At 41.5% G+C, this 16,870-nt stretch overlaps 1 protein-coding gene across 1 annotated transcript in view; it reads right to left on the bottom strand.

Moving 5' to 3' along the window:
• The window catches only part of HELLS (helicase, lymphoid specific), a 40,713-nt gene extending 24,075 nt beyond the window's left edge, over positions 1 to 16,638 (bottom strand). The window contains exons 1-6 of the mRNA XM_034775747.1: positions 16,179 to 16,638; positions 4,143 to 4,265; positions 2,683 to 2,742; positions 2,059 to 2,095; positions 1,883 to 1,947; positions 1,129 to 1,170 (exon numbers count right to left, since the gene is read on the bottom strand). Coding sequence (XP_034631638.1) covers positions 1,129 to 1,170; positions 1,883 to 1,947; positions 2,059 to 2,095; positions 2,683 to 2,742; positions 4,143 to 4,265; positions 16,179 to 16,283 — 432 coding nt within the window. The 5' untranslated portion in view covers positions 16,284 to 16,638. The remainder of the gene's footprint in view (positions 1 to 1,128; positions 1,171 to 1,882; positions 1,948 to 2,058; positions 2,096 to 2,682; positions 2,743 to 4,142; positions 4,266 to 16,178) is intronic.
• Positions 16,639 to 16,870: the final 232 nt, after the last annotated feature.

Genomic DNA, 16,870 nt, shown 5'->3' with positions numbered 1-16,870 from the left:
AAACATTCAACCACCCAATGGCAATGTATCCTTCAACTCTTTGTAGTTTAAAAGCAATAATATTTACTAAATAAAATGATAATGTTGAACACCAAGTTGCTATCCATAAAAGTGAACAGACCTCAAAACTTGACACACAAAGGACGGCATATTTCACGTGGAACTATTTCCCTTTTTTAAACAAATTCTAGTGACCACTAGAAGTTGGCTCCCCCCACACACTCAATTCCCTATAAGAACAACCAACCCCACTCCCCACCATCCTGCACCTTATCAATTCTCAAAACTAGAACAATTTATCATGTGTATGTCGCAAGCCTGATCTGATACTCCAGCACTCTGTTTTTCCTGAGCATATGACTTATATTCTGAGAGACAAAGATGTTTCCCTTGTGCTTCACACTACACTATCAAACAATTCACATTTAACACAAGACAAATTTAGGCTCCAACTTCTGGAGGCTTGAACTTAATATTAAATCAGTGCACCATTTAACCCCATACTTTTAAAACTTCTAGTAGAGCACCTAATGATATATCAGTTAGCCATTTATTTACAGAACAAGTTTAAAAATATACCACATAAAGTCATTCATAATGTATAAGTAAAACCACCACTTTGTCATGAATAAAATCAAGTTAGACAAAAATCATACATCTTATATAGGGTTCCCAGTGCTTATTTTTCCTAAAATTGTATTTATTCTATATAAATGTAAAAAATGCATATTTGTTATTTTATCAGTTAGAATGAAGAGAGAAATTGAGCTAACATATTTTAGACATTTCCTCCCAGTTTAATACAGAGAACAAGCGGCAAAACTGCATTGTATACCTCTCTCTTTAGCAAGATGTTTGGAGGCATAATCCAATAAAAAAAATTTCAAGATAAAGAATTCTATTTTCAGATACTTATTTTAAAATCACTTATTCCATGTTGGTATGTGCAACTTAGATTAACAAATATGGATAGTTAGAAAAGTAGGTTTTCAGTAATAAACAATTAAAATATGGGGGCAGAAAATGAGGTAAAGACAATCTAAAATACACCGAGGAATTTTGAAATTAGAGACATTTAAATTGGTTTTACAGTGTACACTTAAGTTGTAACAATATGCATGGACATACCTGATTTTCTACTTTGCTTTTTTTGGCCACTGACAAGATTTCCTAGAAATAAAACAAAAATGCCAGTGTAAAATATGCTTTATAGCAACTTGAAAAACTAATATAGCAATATCTATTTTTGTAGAACCTTTAATCCCAGGATCTGAAAGTGCTACCCCGATATAACGCTGTCCTCGGGAGCCAAAAAAATGTTACCGCATTATAGGAGAAACCGTGTTATATCGAACTTGCTTTGATCCGCCGGAGTGCGCAGCCGCCCCCCACCCGGAGCACTGCGTTACCGCATTATATCCAAATTTGTGTTATATCGGGTAGCGTTATATCGAAGTAGAGGTGTATTATCCTCATTTGCTGATAAGGAGAACATGCACAGATAAATTAAATAACTTGCTCAAGGCCACACAGCTGGGAATACAAAATAAAGTTCACAAAATAAAGTTTACGTTTTTACACACACACGCTGGGGAGAGAAGAAATACGTACACCTTCTGGAAGTCTGCTTAAATGCCTCATTTTGTTAACAAAGGTGTGTGTGATTATGCTAAAGAGATGATAATATAAGCTGCAGAAATCACATACCACCACATTTTAGTCAATAACCTCTCTGAAATTGCACATCAATGAATTCTATGCATGTTTATAATACGCTGCAGTACCATAAGACAGCAGTATCTGGAAGCTACATCACAAGGGAATGCTAATGTATTGAAAATATTTTTCTATTTGCTGCAAATTACATAAAATGCACTCTTACCTCTTTGGACATGACTTCTGAAATGTAATAGGTTTCATCTTCTCTTCCTCTTTTTTTCTTCACAGCTATAAGAAAATATCACATAGGCTCAAAATACTAGGTAAGCGACATCAAAAATTAATAAAACTATACTTAAATATAGACAAAAAGCAAAACCTAATGATAGATCAACCTACCAGATTTCTCCTCTTTTTCATCAGTTAGATTCTGACTCTAGAAAGTGAATATTTAAAAGCATTATCAACTTAAATATTTTCTAGTATCTCTTGGATAGATAAGAGAAAGGTATAATCAGCACTGACATGTTTACATAGTTTGTAACTATGTTTGACATCATTTTTGAAAACTGTTACTCCCAAACACTGTAAATAGATTTCTAAAAATAACATCTAGCGATGTTAGAACAAGGTCCAACATAACATGCTCAAAATATACCATCAGGTAGTCTTGAATAAAGTTTGGGCTAAAAACTGTTTTTCAAAAAGTCCTGGCCCACCTTGGAAAATCAAGCCATTCTAGGTACAACTGTTCAAAAAAAGTTTAAGTATGGCTTTGCTTAAGAGGACAGTTGTGTGACATGGACATACATGGAAAAGGCTTTATGACAGTGTACATACACTCAAGAGTAAAGCCAAAGACTGGAAAAAAAATATTTTTTTCTACTAACTTAACTTTTAACATTTACCAATCAAGGAAAAGTTACAGCCTACTCTGAAACCCATGTTGCTATATCAATTTCAGGGTATTTGTCATGCAGATCCCAGAGAAGCAATTTGTATAAAACCGCCAACACATCTTACCGTTGCCGCTTTTAATAACATTTCTTTCTTTTTTTCTAATTTCTCTTTCCTTTTCTGCTCCTAAAAAACAAAGTTCTTACTTGTATAGAACAGCTGCAATAAATCTATCCATTATAAAAATACTAATAGACACTGAATACACACAGTGCTATATTAACAATGTAAGATGGGGACTGGTTTTGCTTTTGTAGTCATATTTTAAAATGGTGCCAAGATGAAAGCTGGTAAGTAGCTGAAATTGCTTGGCAGTGGGTAAGTAGAATTATTTTGTACTGCTTTTTGCTGGATACTTAAAATTCTATCAAAAGAAAATCTGCATATCAGAAATGCTTTATCGCAAAAAAAGTTGAAGCTTGTAAGCTAGTTAAGTGTTTATTTTACATAAAACTAATGGCTTAAATGTTACGCCTTCCCTGTAATCTATTTTTGCATGATCTGTAGCTGCACTTTCAGTTTTACACGTTGCATTGTTCCAAATACAGCAGAAGTGATAATTTAACTGACTACAGTGTCTTTAAAAGGAATTAGTCTTCTGATTACATTGAAGAAACTAGGATTTCTAAAAGATAAACACTGTTAAAATTCTCACTTTTCAGTCAGGAATTCTTAGAATCCCTCACAGATCTTTTTGGTACATGTAACATGGAGCAATACATAAAAGCAAGGAGTTTTAAAATAGGAACATGTTAAGCAAAATATCCTTTCCGAGTATGCATTTATACAGGTGTAATAACTGCAGATTGTTCTAATCAGATTTTTTTTTTTAAAGACTGAAGACTTCAGTATTTGGGGGAAAAAGCCCGTGTAGTCTACCAAAAATCAATGCTCTCTCTCCCACTGCTGACCACATCTATCCCCTTGAATCCCTTCACTGTCTTCCTCTTTCCTTTTGTACCAAGTTTAAGCTTATTTCTTAACCTTAAATATTCTGTACAACTCTTACTTCACCTCTTGCTCCTTGTTCTACTTTACATCTTTGCTCCATCATCATCCTCTCATGCCTTGTTTCCCACCTTCTTTAATCTTGTCTCTTATTTTGAAATATTTTCTCAATTTGTTGTAAAAAGAGACCTCTCCCTCTTTTCCACATCCCCCAAGACTAATGCCATTAATAAGAATTCTGATAATTTATTGTTATCACGGACCTTAGTTACAATAGAAGCTCTTTGGGGGCGGCTTCAGTTTATTTTTAAAATTCTATCAATGTTATGCAAAGGCTGTGACTATACTAGGAACTTAAAAAAAAAATCACTTGAGAAGAAGCTATAATATAGATAGGGCTGTAATAGTTTCTGGCATTTTTATCTGGGTTTAACTAATGAGGTGGCAAGGACATCAGACGCTCCCACTGAGGGAAATATTTTTGTAAGATTCCCTAGTGCAGACTAGGATTTACAGTGCTCTATAATAATTAAAAAAAAAAATCAAAATTCTGTCATTTAAACTTAGAACACATCTACCTCCAGTTGCTGCTGTTCCATTTTGGTCAGCAAGAATTTTGAATATATGTTGCTTTTTTCAAGCAAGTGTTGAAGCCTCTTGTAGCGCATTTCACTGGAGTCTCTGTCCCAGGACATGCGAGCCTTGCAAACAAAGAAGGAAAACATATCTTTAGTCATTTCAGCTTTTACTCTTTTGAAATGAATAAAACCATTCTGTACATCTTGAACAAGACAGCTACAATTGTATTACACATATACAGACCTTCCCTCCCAATCATTACACACTTAGGCTACATTTACACTACACGCCACCACCATGCATACATATCATGTATGTGCAGCTACATGACGCAGTGAAAAGCAGGATGCAACCACACTGTGGCGTGTAGCTACACCTCCGTGAAAGGTTCTGGTACAAGGGAGGCAGCAGGGAAGGGCTCTGGCAGCAGAGAGTTGCAATGGTCTTTCCCAGCTGCCTCTCCCTGCCAGAGCTTTCCCCATGGAGGGGAAATGCTCCAGCAGTGGGGAGGTGACAGAGCCTTTCCCTCCTGCCAGTGTCCTGACTTTTGGTGGGAGAGGGCTCCAGCAGCAGGGGAAGGCTTTACCTTTCATCTGTGGCAGGGAAAGGCTCCACAGAAGGGAGCAGCCCAACCCTTTCCCTGCTAGGGAAATCTTTTCTTTCAGAGGGGAAAGGCTCCAGCAGCAAGGAAGCAGCAGGACACTACACTGCTAAAAATAGCAATATAGATAGGAAGACAGCTTGGGTGAGTAGAGAGCATGTATGGTATATACTTGCATACATACCCACTGCCTTCAGGTGTTTTTTTACTTGCCTAAGCCGTGCCTCACCAGCTATACTGCTATTTATACCCGTGTGAGGTGGGCTGGGTGGGTATGAACACCACACACCACCAAAAGATGTATCCCTAGAGGATTTGGACAGATAACTCCTCCCCCACACAGTTTTCAGTGTGTAATTTCTTAGATTTTAATATGCTTTCAAATACTTTGTCAACATAAGGTTTCTAGCCATATACTCAGTAAACTAAACAGCCTTTAAATGATAACTGCTCTATACTTTCCAAACAAATCTTAACTTACAATGTGGATAGAGCCCAAATTAACTTTACCAAGCAGAGCAAGTCAGTCACACATACGCTTAGAATTAACATCTTTAGTGCCTTGCATAACAGAGAAGCTGTAGTATTTGCATTTGATACAGAGTAAAGTTATAGTAAAAACTCAGCCATGAGATTTGTGAATTACTTTTCTAAACCCAAACAAAAAAGAACTGGAATAAAGCTTAGCACTAAGCAGTCAAAATACTAGACATTTGAAAGGAGGGTGAAATAGCATATCTAAAACCCACGTTCACCCGATAGCTCTACAACTACCTTTGAAAAGCTCTCTGGTGGGGGAGGGAAGAATGGTGTGGGGAATCTTCCAGAACTAAATGAAAGGATGTTAGTAGAATGATGGGGCAATAATCACTGTATGGGAAACAGATTCACTCATTTCCTCTAGACAGTGCACCTGACCACACATTACTTTGTGGAAATGCTGATGTACTCTTTGCCCTGATAGGATGAGCCTTGAAGAGGAACTTGATGGATGGATGGATTTTTTTTTATTTTGTAAGAGCTCACAACAGTCAGGCTATCAAGAAAGAGAGGGTTTGAAGCACAGGAGGGAGAAGCTGTGCCAGGGTGAGGTGACTGATTAAGAGATGTACAGTTTTCTTTTAATTTTATTGATAAACTGAGAATGCCTTTTCTATTTTTAGCTTTAAGCCTAGATGTTATGAAAACCCTGTTTCTGCTATTCTACTATAATTTTCTCTCCACCTTTAATAAATCTTGTTTTTAAACATGATTTGACTGGTGGACTGTTGGCTGGATAAGTTCACACAGACTGCACTAAAAAGATTAGAACCTCTCAGCTTCTAATGAGAGAAAATGAAGAGTAAGGGAGTTTGAGTCTCAATCCCCCATTGAGGGTCTCTTTTAACAGAGCATGGGCAGAGAGTCCTCCTATCAAGGTGTGTCACAAGAACTCTGGGAAGGCTAATACAAGGGAAGAAGCCTAAAGACCAAGGCCTTGACTACACTACAGAATTTGTCGACACTCAACAAGCTCTATAATAAAAATTAGAGAGGTAGCCGTGTTCGTCTGTATCCACAAAAACAAACAATGAGGAGTGCGGTGACACCTTAAAGACTAACAGATTTATTTGGGCATAAGCTTTCGTGGGTAAAAAAACCCACTTCTGAAGAAGAAACACCACTTTTACCCACGAAAGCTTATGCCCAAATAAATCTGTTAGTCTTTAAGATGCCACCGCACTCCTCGTTTTTATAATAAAAATTGGTATTGTATGTTCACACTCGCTCCCTCTGTCAGCAGAGCGCATCCACAATTGGGGCACTATCAACAGTTTGAGCAATGCACCTTGAGTACCTATCCCACAGTCCAGCTGGACACCTTCTGCCACGAGGTCTTGTGGGAAGGTGGAGTAGATCATGGTGCATCTTGGAACCGGGTGCAATGTCCCATGACGCATTGTTTTCTGTCCCAGCATTCCATGGGCTTCCAGCTTTCTTTCGCAGCATTTTTCAATGGCCCATGTTTGCAGTTCGCCCCGCCATCTCTGCGTGAAGGGATGGATCCTGAACTGCTCTCCTAAGCTCTGATCACGGTCATGAAGACATTGCGGATGGCAGTGCAGGTAATCACAAAGTTCCTAACTGAAGAAGACTCCCAGTTGCCTGACAAGCAGTCTGATATGGATAGGAGCAACTTTAGATTGCTTTTGGCATTCACGGAACAGCTGCAGACAGTGAACCGTCACTTTTAGGCTCGGGAAACAAGCATTGAATGGTGGGATCGTATCCTCATACAGGTCTCAGATGACAAGCAGGGGCTACAGAACTTTCGGAGGTGGAAAGCCACCTTCCTGGAACTGTGTGCAGAGCTCTCCCCAGCACTGTGGCGCAAGGATACCAGAATGAGAGCTCCCATATTGGTGGAGAAGCACATGGTGATCTCTGTGTAGAAGTTGGCGACTCTAGACTGCTACCTGTTGGTCGCGCATTAATTTGGAGTCGGGAAGTCGACCGACAGGGCTGCGTTAATGCAAGTGGGCAATTAATCACATCCTGCTACGAAGGACCTTGACTCTGGGAAATGTGTGTGAAATAGTGGACAGCTTTGCAGAAATGGGTTTCCTTAACTGTGGAGGGTCAATAGACGGCACACATATTCCAACTTTGGCACCAGACCACCTTGCAACAGAGTACATCAATAGGAAGGGGTACTTCTCCAGGGTGCTGCAAGTGCTTGTAGATCACCGTGGGCATTTCACTGACATCAATGCGGGGTGGTCTGGGAAGATGCATGACGCACACATCTTCAGGAACACCAGCCTGTATAGAAAGCTACAAGCAGGGACTTTCTTTCCAGACCAGAAGATTACAGTGGGGGAAGTTGAAATGCCCATATTGATCCTGGAAGACCCAGCATACCCTTTACAGCCATGGCTCATGAAACCTTAAACAGGAAACCTGGACAGCAGTAAGGAGCGGTTCAACAAGAAGTTGAGTAGGTGCTGGATGACAGTGGAATGTGCCTTTGACAGATTAAAGGCACACTGGCGATGCCTTTATGGCAAGTTAGACCTCAATGAGGATGATAATCCCATGGTCATAGCCGCATGTTGTACGTTGCATAATCTCGTTGAAGCTAAGGGTGAAAGGTTTGCTCACGGGTGGAGTGTGGAAGCAGATCTCTTGGCTGCTGATTTTGAGCAGCCAGATACCAGGGCTATCAGAGGGGTCAATTCAAATCAGGGAGGCTTTGAGACAACACTTTGAAAACAAGAACCAGTAATGTATATCTTTGTGATTACATGTAGTTTTCCTAGGAAGCAATGGTGAAATTTGGGGCCTTACATTCCAGTAAGCAAATGATTAAACTGCCTGTGTATGTATTGGTTGTGCCTGCTATCTGAATTTGTAGGAAACAAATGAAGATGAGTTACCATTCAAAAACTGCTTTTATTGCATACGAAACAACACACACAGACGCTTGGTAGGTAAGGAGGTACCAGGGAAGGGCAGACTTTCAGAGCTGTGTGTAGGTCCAGTTATTTTGAAAGTTGTCCACAGGAGTGGAGTGAAGGGGAAACTGAGAAGTCCCAGAAAGTGGAAAGGAATGTGTGGGCGGAGTTGAGGGGGGGCACAGAAAAGAGTTCTGAATGTGCTGCAGGGGAGGGTGGGCATGGATCTGCTCAGTCAGCAGCATTATTAAGGACTTCAGTATCTGTTTGCACTCCTCCATTACTTTAATCGTCCACTCAGTAGCATCCTTAAACTCCTGATTATCTTTTCTGTCTTGCCTTTTGGCTTCCCCTCCACTCCTTGTGTTCCCTTTTCTCTGCATTGGAGAAGTGCAGTACTTCCTGGAACATGTCTTCTTTGCTCCATCTTGGGCACTTTCTTATCTGGCAGAGATGTTTGGACGGTGTGCATGGGGTGTTTCTCAAGGCCACATCTGCCGAAGCACAAGGAACAATGCACAGAAGCATGATTGTTAAATTCATATGCAGCATTGAAACATTTCAGTAAAATACACCTCTGGTAACATAACAATCACTCGTGGACTACAGCCCACTTCTTCGGATGCATATAGAGTGGAACATATATTGAGGAGATATATATACACACACATACATAGAGCATGAACAGGTGGAAGTTGTCTTACCAACTCTGAGAGGCCAATTAAGTAAGAGAAAAAAACTTTTGAAGTGATAATCAAGATAGCCCAATACAGACAGTTTGATAAGAAGTGTGAGAATACTTACAAGGAGAGATAGATTCAATGTTTGTAATGGCTCAGCCATTCCCAGTCCTTATTCAATCCTGAGTTGATTGTATCTAGTTTGCATATCAATTCCAGCTCAGCAGTCTCTCGTTGGAGTCTGTTTTTGAAGTTTTTCTGTTGTCTCTCTGTATGTGTGTATATATATCTCCTCAATATATGTTCCACTCTATATGCATCCGAACAAGTGGGCTGTAGTCCACGAAAGCTTATGCTCTAATAAATTTGTTAGTCTCTAAGGTGCCACAAGTACTCCTGTTCTTTTTGCGGATACAGACTAACACGGCTGCTACGCTGAAACCTGTCACTGACTCTTGGCAAGCACACATCTCGGCAAACACCCAAATCATGGTGAGTGTTGGCTGGGGAAGCACTCTACATGGGGAAAAGAGCATTCTGCAAGGGTTGCATTGCAGCCAAGTAGGGAAAAAATTCTAAAATTCTCCCACAATGAACCCCGCCTGTGGAAAAGTAACAGATCTCACTTCTGAGGGTAAGCAGGGAAGCAAGGGCACATCTACTACACACTTGTGGCTTCAGCCCTGGTCCCTGTGCTGCTTGCCTGTGTGCTGCTTTGGTCCAGGCAAAAGTGATAGACAAATGACATGGGAAGGTTTCCTACAATGGGGGAAGGAACGAAGCAGCTCTGTCAAGGAACCTTCGGCAAAGGATTGCTGAGTACCTCCAGGAAACTTTCCTGGAGATCTCTCTGAAGGATTCCCATGAGATCTCTGTGTGCATCAATACCCTGTTTTGCTGTACTGATTAGCTGCACAGGGGAACGTCCAGCACACAGAAACACAGCCAGCCTTGTACATTTCTATACCCTGAACCCACCTCTGCACTACACAAACCACAGTCACTTACCAGGCGTCTCCTCTTCTGCTTCTTGCTCACCAGAGAGCAAGGCTGCCCGCCCCACTGGGCAACCCCACCAGGAGCTCCACATCATCGTCTAACTCCACCTCTTCATCAGTGACTTTTTCCTCCGGGTTAGGTGCTCTTTCCACCGCCTCCGGGCCCACCAAAGTATCCACGGGGCTCTTGGTGGTGGGGTCGCCACCGAGGATACCGTCCAGCTCCTTGTAGAACCAGCAGGTCTTAGGTGCAGCACCGAAGCGATGGTTTGCCTCCCTCGCCTTATGGTACACCTGCCTCAGATCCTTTATCTTTGCTCTGCACTGCAGCATGTCCAGATCATAGCCCTTTTCACACAAGCCTTGAGAAATCTGCCCATAGGTATGAAAATTCCTACGGCTCAAGTGCAGCTGTGTCTGCACAGCCTCCTCTCCCATATACTGAGCAGCTCCATAGTGGTCCAAGCGGGAGAATGTTTGCTGCAATAACCTGCCATGGTCACCTGAGAAGATGCAATGAAACGTCTCCATGCCGAGCCAACAGGAAATGGAATTTCAAAAATTCCTGGGGCTTCTAAGGGGGAGGGGTTGTTTACCCAGCTGCAGGGCAGTGGAGTTCAAACTGCAGACCAGAGCAGTCAGGGTGGGCATTGTGGGACACCTTTCTGAGGCCAAGTAAAGTGATTAAATCAAGCGTGGTGTCTACACTGGCACTTTGTCGACAAAAATTTTGCTCCAAAAGCCTTATGTCTCTTGTCGGGATGATTTTATTTTGTCACCAAAGCAGGACATTTCTGCTGCCAAGAGTTGCAGCGCAGTGCGTACGCAGTCGCTGTTTTGTCAACAAAAGCTGCCTTTTAAATGCCATGCAGCATTTAAGACCTTTGACTCACTCCATTTGTCCAGAATAGGCTCTCATTTTGTCCACCTAGTCAGTCTCCCTCTGTCCAGCAGGATTTTTCAATCAGGATTCTTATTGCAGTACGTTTCCCCTATTCTTTTCATCAGACTTCGTATTCTCACAGTTTTGCAAAGCAGCATTTTGCCTCCAGCACATATAATAGAAAAGTGGCTCCTCGGTTGAACTGCTGTACAAATCACCTACCGGGGGTGCAAAGTAGTGACAAGAAGAAAAAATGAGGCCTTCTTGAACATGCAGGTTCTAGCAGGACACCATGCTTCTAATGCCCGTCTCCTGCCTGAAAGATACTAGAGCTGGTAGGAGAAGGCATAAAGGATAATAAAGTGTTGCCAATGCTAGAAAGGAATTTTATAGATTCAGAAGAACTGTAGGGGACTGCTAAAAATAAATCAGTCTTATTACATTCTTAGCAATTTTATAATAAAGGTTGGGAAGGCACTTTAACTATAAGTCCTTTTTTCACTGTTATTCTGGATTGAAATCTCATTATTACTCCATAGTAGAAGTTTCTCTTTTCTAACTTGAGAGTCTGAAGAAAATCCATTCAGTTATTTGAGTTATCAGAGCAAGAGATCTCTGTTTTTATAAGTTAAGAAATTTGATTTATACTGAAGCCCTGGTCAGATAAAACAGGTTTGACATTTTAAATTCAAACTTGTCATATCTGAAATCCTTGTTAATGAATGTGTGTCTGCTAATTTTTGCAAAATGCTTAAGCAATAAAAAAAGTTAATGAGCAAAACTGGCATATAGTTATGTCCTTCACAGACTCATTACCAAGAGGTGTGAACACCTCTACCTCGATATAACACTGTCCTTGGGAGCCAAAAAATCTTACCGCGTTATATCAAACTTGCTTTGATCCACCGGAGTGTGCAGCCCCGCCCCCCCGGAGCACTGCTTTACCGCGTTCTATCCGAATTTGGATATATCGGGTCACATTATATCAGGGTAGAGGAGTAAATATATGCATGCTCTCAGAGTTTTTGCACCTAACCTTCACTCTGGTAATTCATCCTTTCTTTGCCTTGAAAGTGGTATCAGAAAGGATGCCAGATGTGTTAGTCCCTGGATGTTTCCAATTTCAAATCTTGCATAAACTGTAAGATACAGTAAAACATTGGTACAGAGTTCTAGTACTCACTAAATTTGAACTGATTGGGCATTATTAAACATAGGAATTTCCATGTAGCTGAACATAAGATCACATTCAAACACGCAATGTGAAAAATAAGGGAGAATTCAATACAGACGATTGTAGAAAGTGAGGAAATACAAGACTATAGTTATAGAGATTTAATTTTTGTTTTAACTCACTTCCTCCAGAAACTCTGCAACATTAAAAACCTCCCTCAGAACACCATCCTTACCACCTCCTTATACACCAACATTCCTCCCAATGAAAGCATCACTGCCTGCCTCAAACATCTACAAGACTATGTCTACACTACAGCCTATGTCAGCAAAACTTATATCGCTCAGGGATGTGAATATTCCACCCCCACCTGCAACATAAGTTACATTGACCTAAGTGTTCATGTGCACAGCACAATATCACATGGCTGATGCCACTCGCAGAGCCTTTTTTTTATGCTGACGGGGAGAGCTCTCTCCCATCCACATAGAGTGTCTTCACCAGATGCGCTGCAGTGGTGCAGCATATTGGTACAGCTCCACCCCTGCAGCACTGTATGTATAGACATACCCCAAGACAATTGATAACACTCAGATATCTACCCCAAACACATCACCAAGCTCATCCATTTCATACTCACCCATAACAATTTTATATTCACTTTGTCCAAACCATGGGAACAGCCCTGGGTACTAGGATGGCCCCCAGAATGCCAACCTCTTCACTGGCCACCCAGAGGAATAATTTCTGGACAAATGCAGCACAAAACTAATTATATACCTGAAGTACATAAATATTTTTATTCTCTGGACAGACAACTTAAACTCCCTCATAGATTTCTACCACAAATTCAACAACCATCATCGATCCATTTAAACTAGAGCACTGCCACACTAGCATCAACTTCCTGGATACCATGATCAACTTCAGCAATGGAATCCTACAGACAGCTAGCTATATATAAGAAACCCATAGATCACCACACCTACCTTCACAGATGCAGTAGCCACCCCAAACACATCAAAAAAATCTTGCCTACAGCCAGGCACTCAGATTCCACATAATATGCTCTGACGAGAACATTAGGATATACCCCTTAATGCAGGGGTTCTCAAACTGGGGGTTGGGACCTCTGAGGGGGTTGTGAGGTTATTACATGGGGGGTCACGCGCTATCAGCCTCCATCCCAAACCTCACTTTGCCTCCAGCCTTTATAATGGTGTTATATAAAAAAGTGTTTTTAATTTATATTTAAGGAGGGCGGGGTGTCGCACTCAGAGGCTTTCTATGTGAAAGGGGCCACAAGTACAAAAGTTTGAGAACCACTGCCTTAATGCATTCAAAACCACGGTCATCAAACAAGGACACTTCACCAGAGAAGTAGGAATGGGCCACTGATATACCCCCAAGAGAACCTACTTCAATACAGAAATAAAATTCTCTCCAACCGCACACCCCTAGTTGTCACTTACCAGCCCACAGTGGAACCCATATGGGGTATCATTAAACAATTACAATCCATACCTGATGAGGACCACATCCTGAAAGAAATCTTTCCTAAACCTCCTCTTGTGGCCTTCAAACAAACCCCAGCCTCTCCAAGCTCATCATCAGAAGCAAGCTCCCTTCAGATCAGGACACATCAACTCAAAGAAGCACCAGACCCTGCCAGAACAACAGACAAAACCTGTATACGGATCTCTACTGCTACAATGATCTACCCCCATTCCCCACAACACACCTTTCAAGATCCATAAGTCCTACACATCCATCACAACATACAATGTACCTCATCCAGTGCACTAAATGCCCAAATAACAACAATGTAGCTGAAACCAGATAATCACTATGCTCTCAAATGAACACTCAGAAAAATTATAAAAGACAAAAACACCACATCACCTGTGGCAAATGCTTTTCACAAAATGACAACTCCATATCTGACCTCTCAGTCCTTATTCTCAAAGGAAATCTGCACAACACTTCCAAAGTTGAGAATGGGAGCTTAAATTCATAACTTTGCTAGACATTAAAAATCAGGGACTGAACAGACCAGTGGTTCTCAACCTTTCCAGACAACTGTACCCCTTTTAGGAATCTGATTTGTCTTGAGTACCCCCAGTTTCACCTCATTTAAAAACTACTTGCTTACAAAATCAGACAAAGACAAGTGTCACAGCACACTAGTACTGAAAAATTGCTTACTTTCTCATTTTTACCATATAATTATAAAATAAATTCATTGGAATACAAGTATTGTACTTACATTTCACTGTGACTCTGAGCCTGTTTTTCACTTGTAAGCCTTGTCTGAAGCCCAAGCCCTGCCGCCCAGGGCTGAAGCATGGAGCCCCAGGCAACTGCTCTGCTTGCCACCTTCTAATGCCAGCCATGCATTTGCAACCCACCTAAGCCCATCCTATGACCACTCTCGGGGCTGCAAGCTCCAAATCGAGAAACACTGATCTAGATGAGTTAAGTACCCCTTGGAAGACCTCTACCTACCCCTGGTTGAGAAACACTGGAATAGACACATTGGATTTATAGCTTATTACAACAATCTATAACCCATTAATGACCCTGGCACCACCAAGCTGCCTTTTCTTCCCTCCCATCCTTTCAGGATGGAAGGGGTGTTAATGGGCCACTTCACCTTGAATGGTCCCTTGAAATATTCATTAACTACCTATTTTGTATTTAACAGTGACACTCCAGGTAGTTTCCTAAACCTGAAGAACAGCTCTGTTGTAAGCTAGAAAGCTTGTCTCTCTCGCCACAGAAACTGGTCCAAAAAAAAGTATTACTTCACCCATCTTGTCTCTCTCTTAAAAAAAAAAACAAAACACATCATTCTGATCATCTTATTTCACCCCCACTTCAAGTGTAACATAATTTTTGTATCGGGGTAGCCGTGTTAGTCTGGATCTAGACTAACAGATGTACTGTAGACATTCTCAGAAACTGCTAAATTTAGAGATGAATGCTTACCATAAGTATTAATTCCTAGCTATAGCTATTATTCACCAGAGGCTATAATTACAGGGTGTATAAAATACTAGTTTCTAGCCATAGCAGTTTAAAATACTCAAGCTTAAAAGGACACTGTCAAATTGAAATGTAATCAATTAAAAAAATGATTTTAAAGTAGTTTCGGGTACTAGTCCAGCCAATTTTTGTGGTGCTATAATCATGTTTCCATTTTAAAAAAAAGTTTATTCTCCCCTGCTGCTGTATAAAAAGCGTACACAAAGAACAGAAGATGACTAAAAGGTGAAATGGGTGATTCACAAACTGTTGTGAACTGCCTACCAATTCACTATAAAGCTACTGCCTTTTCCAAATCATTTTTTAAAGTGCAACGTTCAGTACTTCTAGGCCCAAGAAATGCCACAGATAAATAATGGTGACAGCTACATTGGATTTGAAGTTTTAAAGCTTTTATTAAACTTGTGTTATTAGTAACATTTTTTAAACTAACAAATTTATTTAACAAACAAAGTTGTAAACTGACAGTGTCACCTTAAATATCTATTGATAAGGTAAAAAAAAAAAAAAACGTTAATAATGCGGTCCTTTGACCATAACAAAATATTACAAACTCTCTCAGTTTCTGAGAAACTGATTTCACTTGAAGTGCACTCTGATGAACCATTTCCACTCTGGAAAGCATAGCTGTCGATAATTAAGAGCATACCTTGCCCAACTTTACAAGTACCAACAAATCAGGTCCGAGCATGTAACGAGTCAGTTAAGTGAATGTAACAAATCTGCACCCACAGGCAGAAAGTAATACATAATTTTTGGCTTTGCCGGTGACAGAAATTTTATTAGAAAATATTTTAAAAATAAATGATACAGAAGATTTGAAGCGTCAGTTATTGGTCATTGGGGGTAACATACAGAGTATAGGGGGATGCTGGTATTTTGGGGTTGGGTAGCACACATAATATATACAGACTGCAATGTCCCCAATGGGGGGGGGGGTAAATGGTGGGCGGCATCAAGATACAGCCGACAAGCGGTGAGGGGCCATCACTCATACAGAAAGTACAGACAGTCATGGGTATAAGTAAGCGGGCTGGGTAATGGAGATGGGGTGACCCATCCACGTGGTGCAGTTCAGTTAGGTTCGGTGGGTTCAGGGCTCAGGGGATAAAGCCCAGCAGGGGGGGTTTATAGGTCTCTTCCCCCTTGCGGGTGCACGAGGTCTCCCCGGCTCACTCCCGGTATTGGCGGTGGCTGGTTGATTACACCCTCCAATTTACCTTTTCCAGCATTTCCCTCTCCTTCTCCATCCCTGCTGCCTCTAGCTGCTCCTCCTCTTCCAGCATGGATGGTGTAATCACAGCTGCTTCTGCTTGTTCACCCATCTCTGCCCCCAGGTGCCCTACAATGGCATGAAAACCATAAATAAGCTCAAAGAGCACGAGCCTCCCTGCAGCGTGAGGACAGTAGTAGATGCTCCTTTCTGCACAATGCCACGTTAACAGCAGTAAGCATCACTGGCTCAGCAATCAACTGACATGTGCCATACAGGGCACAAGAGTCTCAGGATTGTTCTCATTGGGAATGAATGGCAATTCTGACCCTCTACATGAGATGTTGGGGTACACTGTCAAGAAGGTTCCACTCTAACCACTGCAATTATCACTATCAACCCCATCCAGATCCTTTGCAGCCATTCCCTTCCCTCAGTGTCCAAACTCCTACACCTGTACCCACACTTCTCAGCCTCACACCTCTGAACTCTTTGCCCCATACACCCACTCCCTCCCTCCTCTCAACACCTCACAGTACCCTCTCAACCCATGTGCCCTCTTTCCCTCCTCCAGCTCCCAGCCCTCCCACTGCAGTCACCCCTTCCCTCCAGCCCCCGGCACTCCCCCCCGCAGTCACCCCTTCCCTCCAGCCTCCCCGCACTCCCCCCCGCAGTCACCCCTTCCCTCCAGCCTCCCCG

Source organism: Trachemys scripta, chromosome 7 (assembly GCF_013100865.1).
Source record: "Trachemys scripta elegans isolate TJP31775 chromosome 7, CAS_Tse_1.0, whole genome shotgun sequence".
Lineage (NCBI taxonomy): Eukaryota > Metazoa > Chordata > Testudines > Emydidae > Trachemys > Trachemys scripta.
Note: the sequence above shows the minus strand (reverse complement) of the source record. Positions and strands in the feature narration are given on the sequence as shown.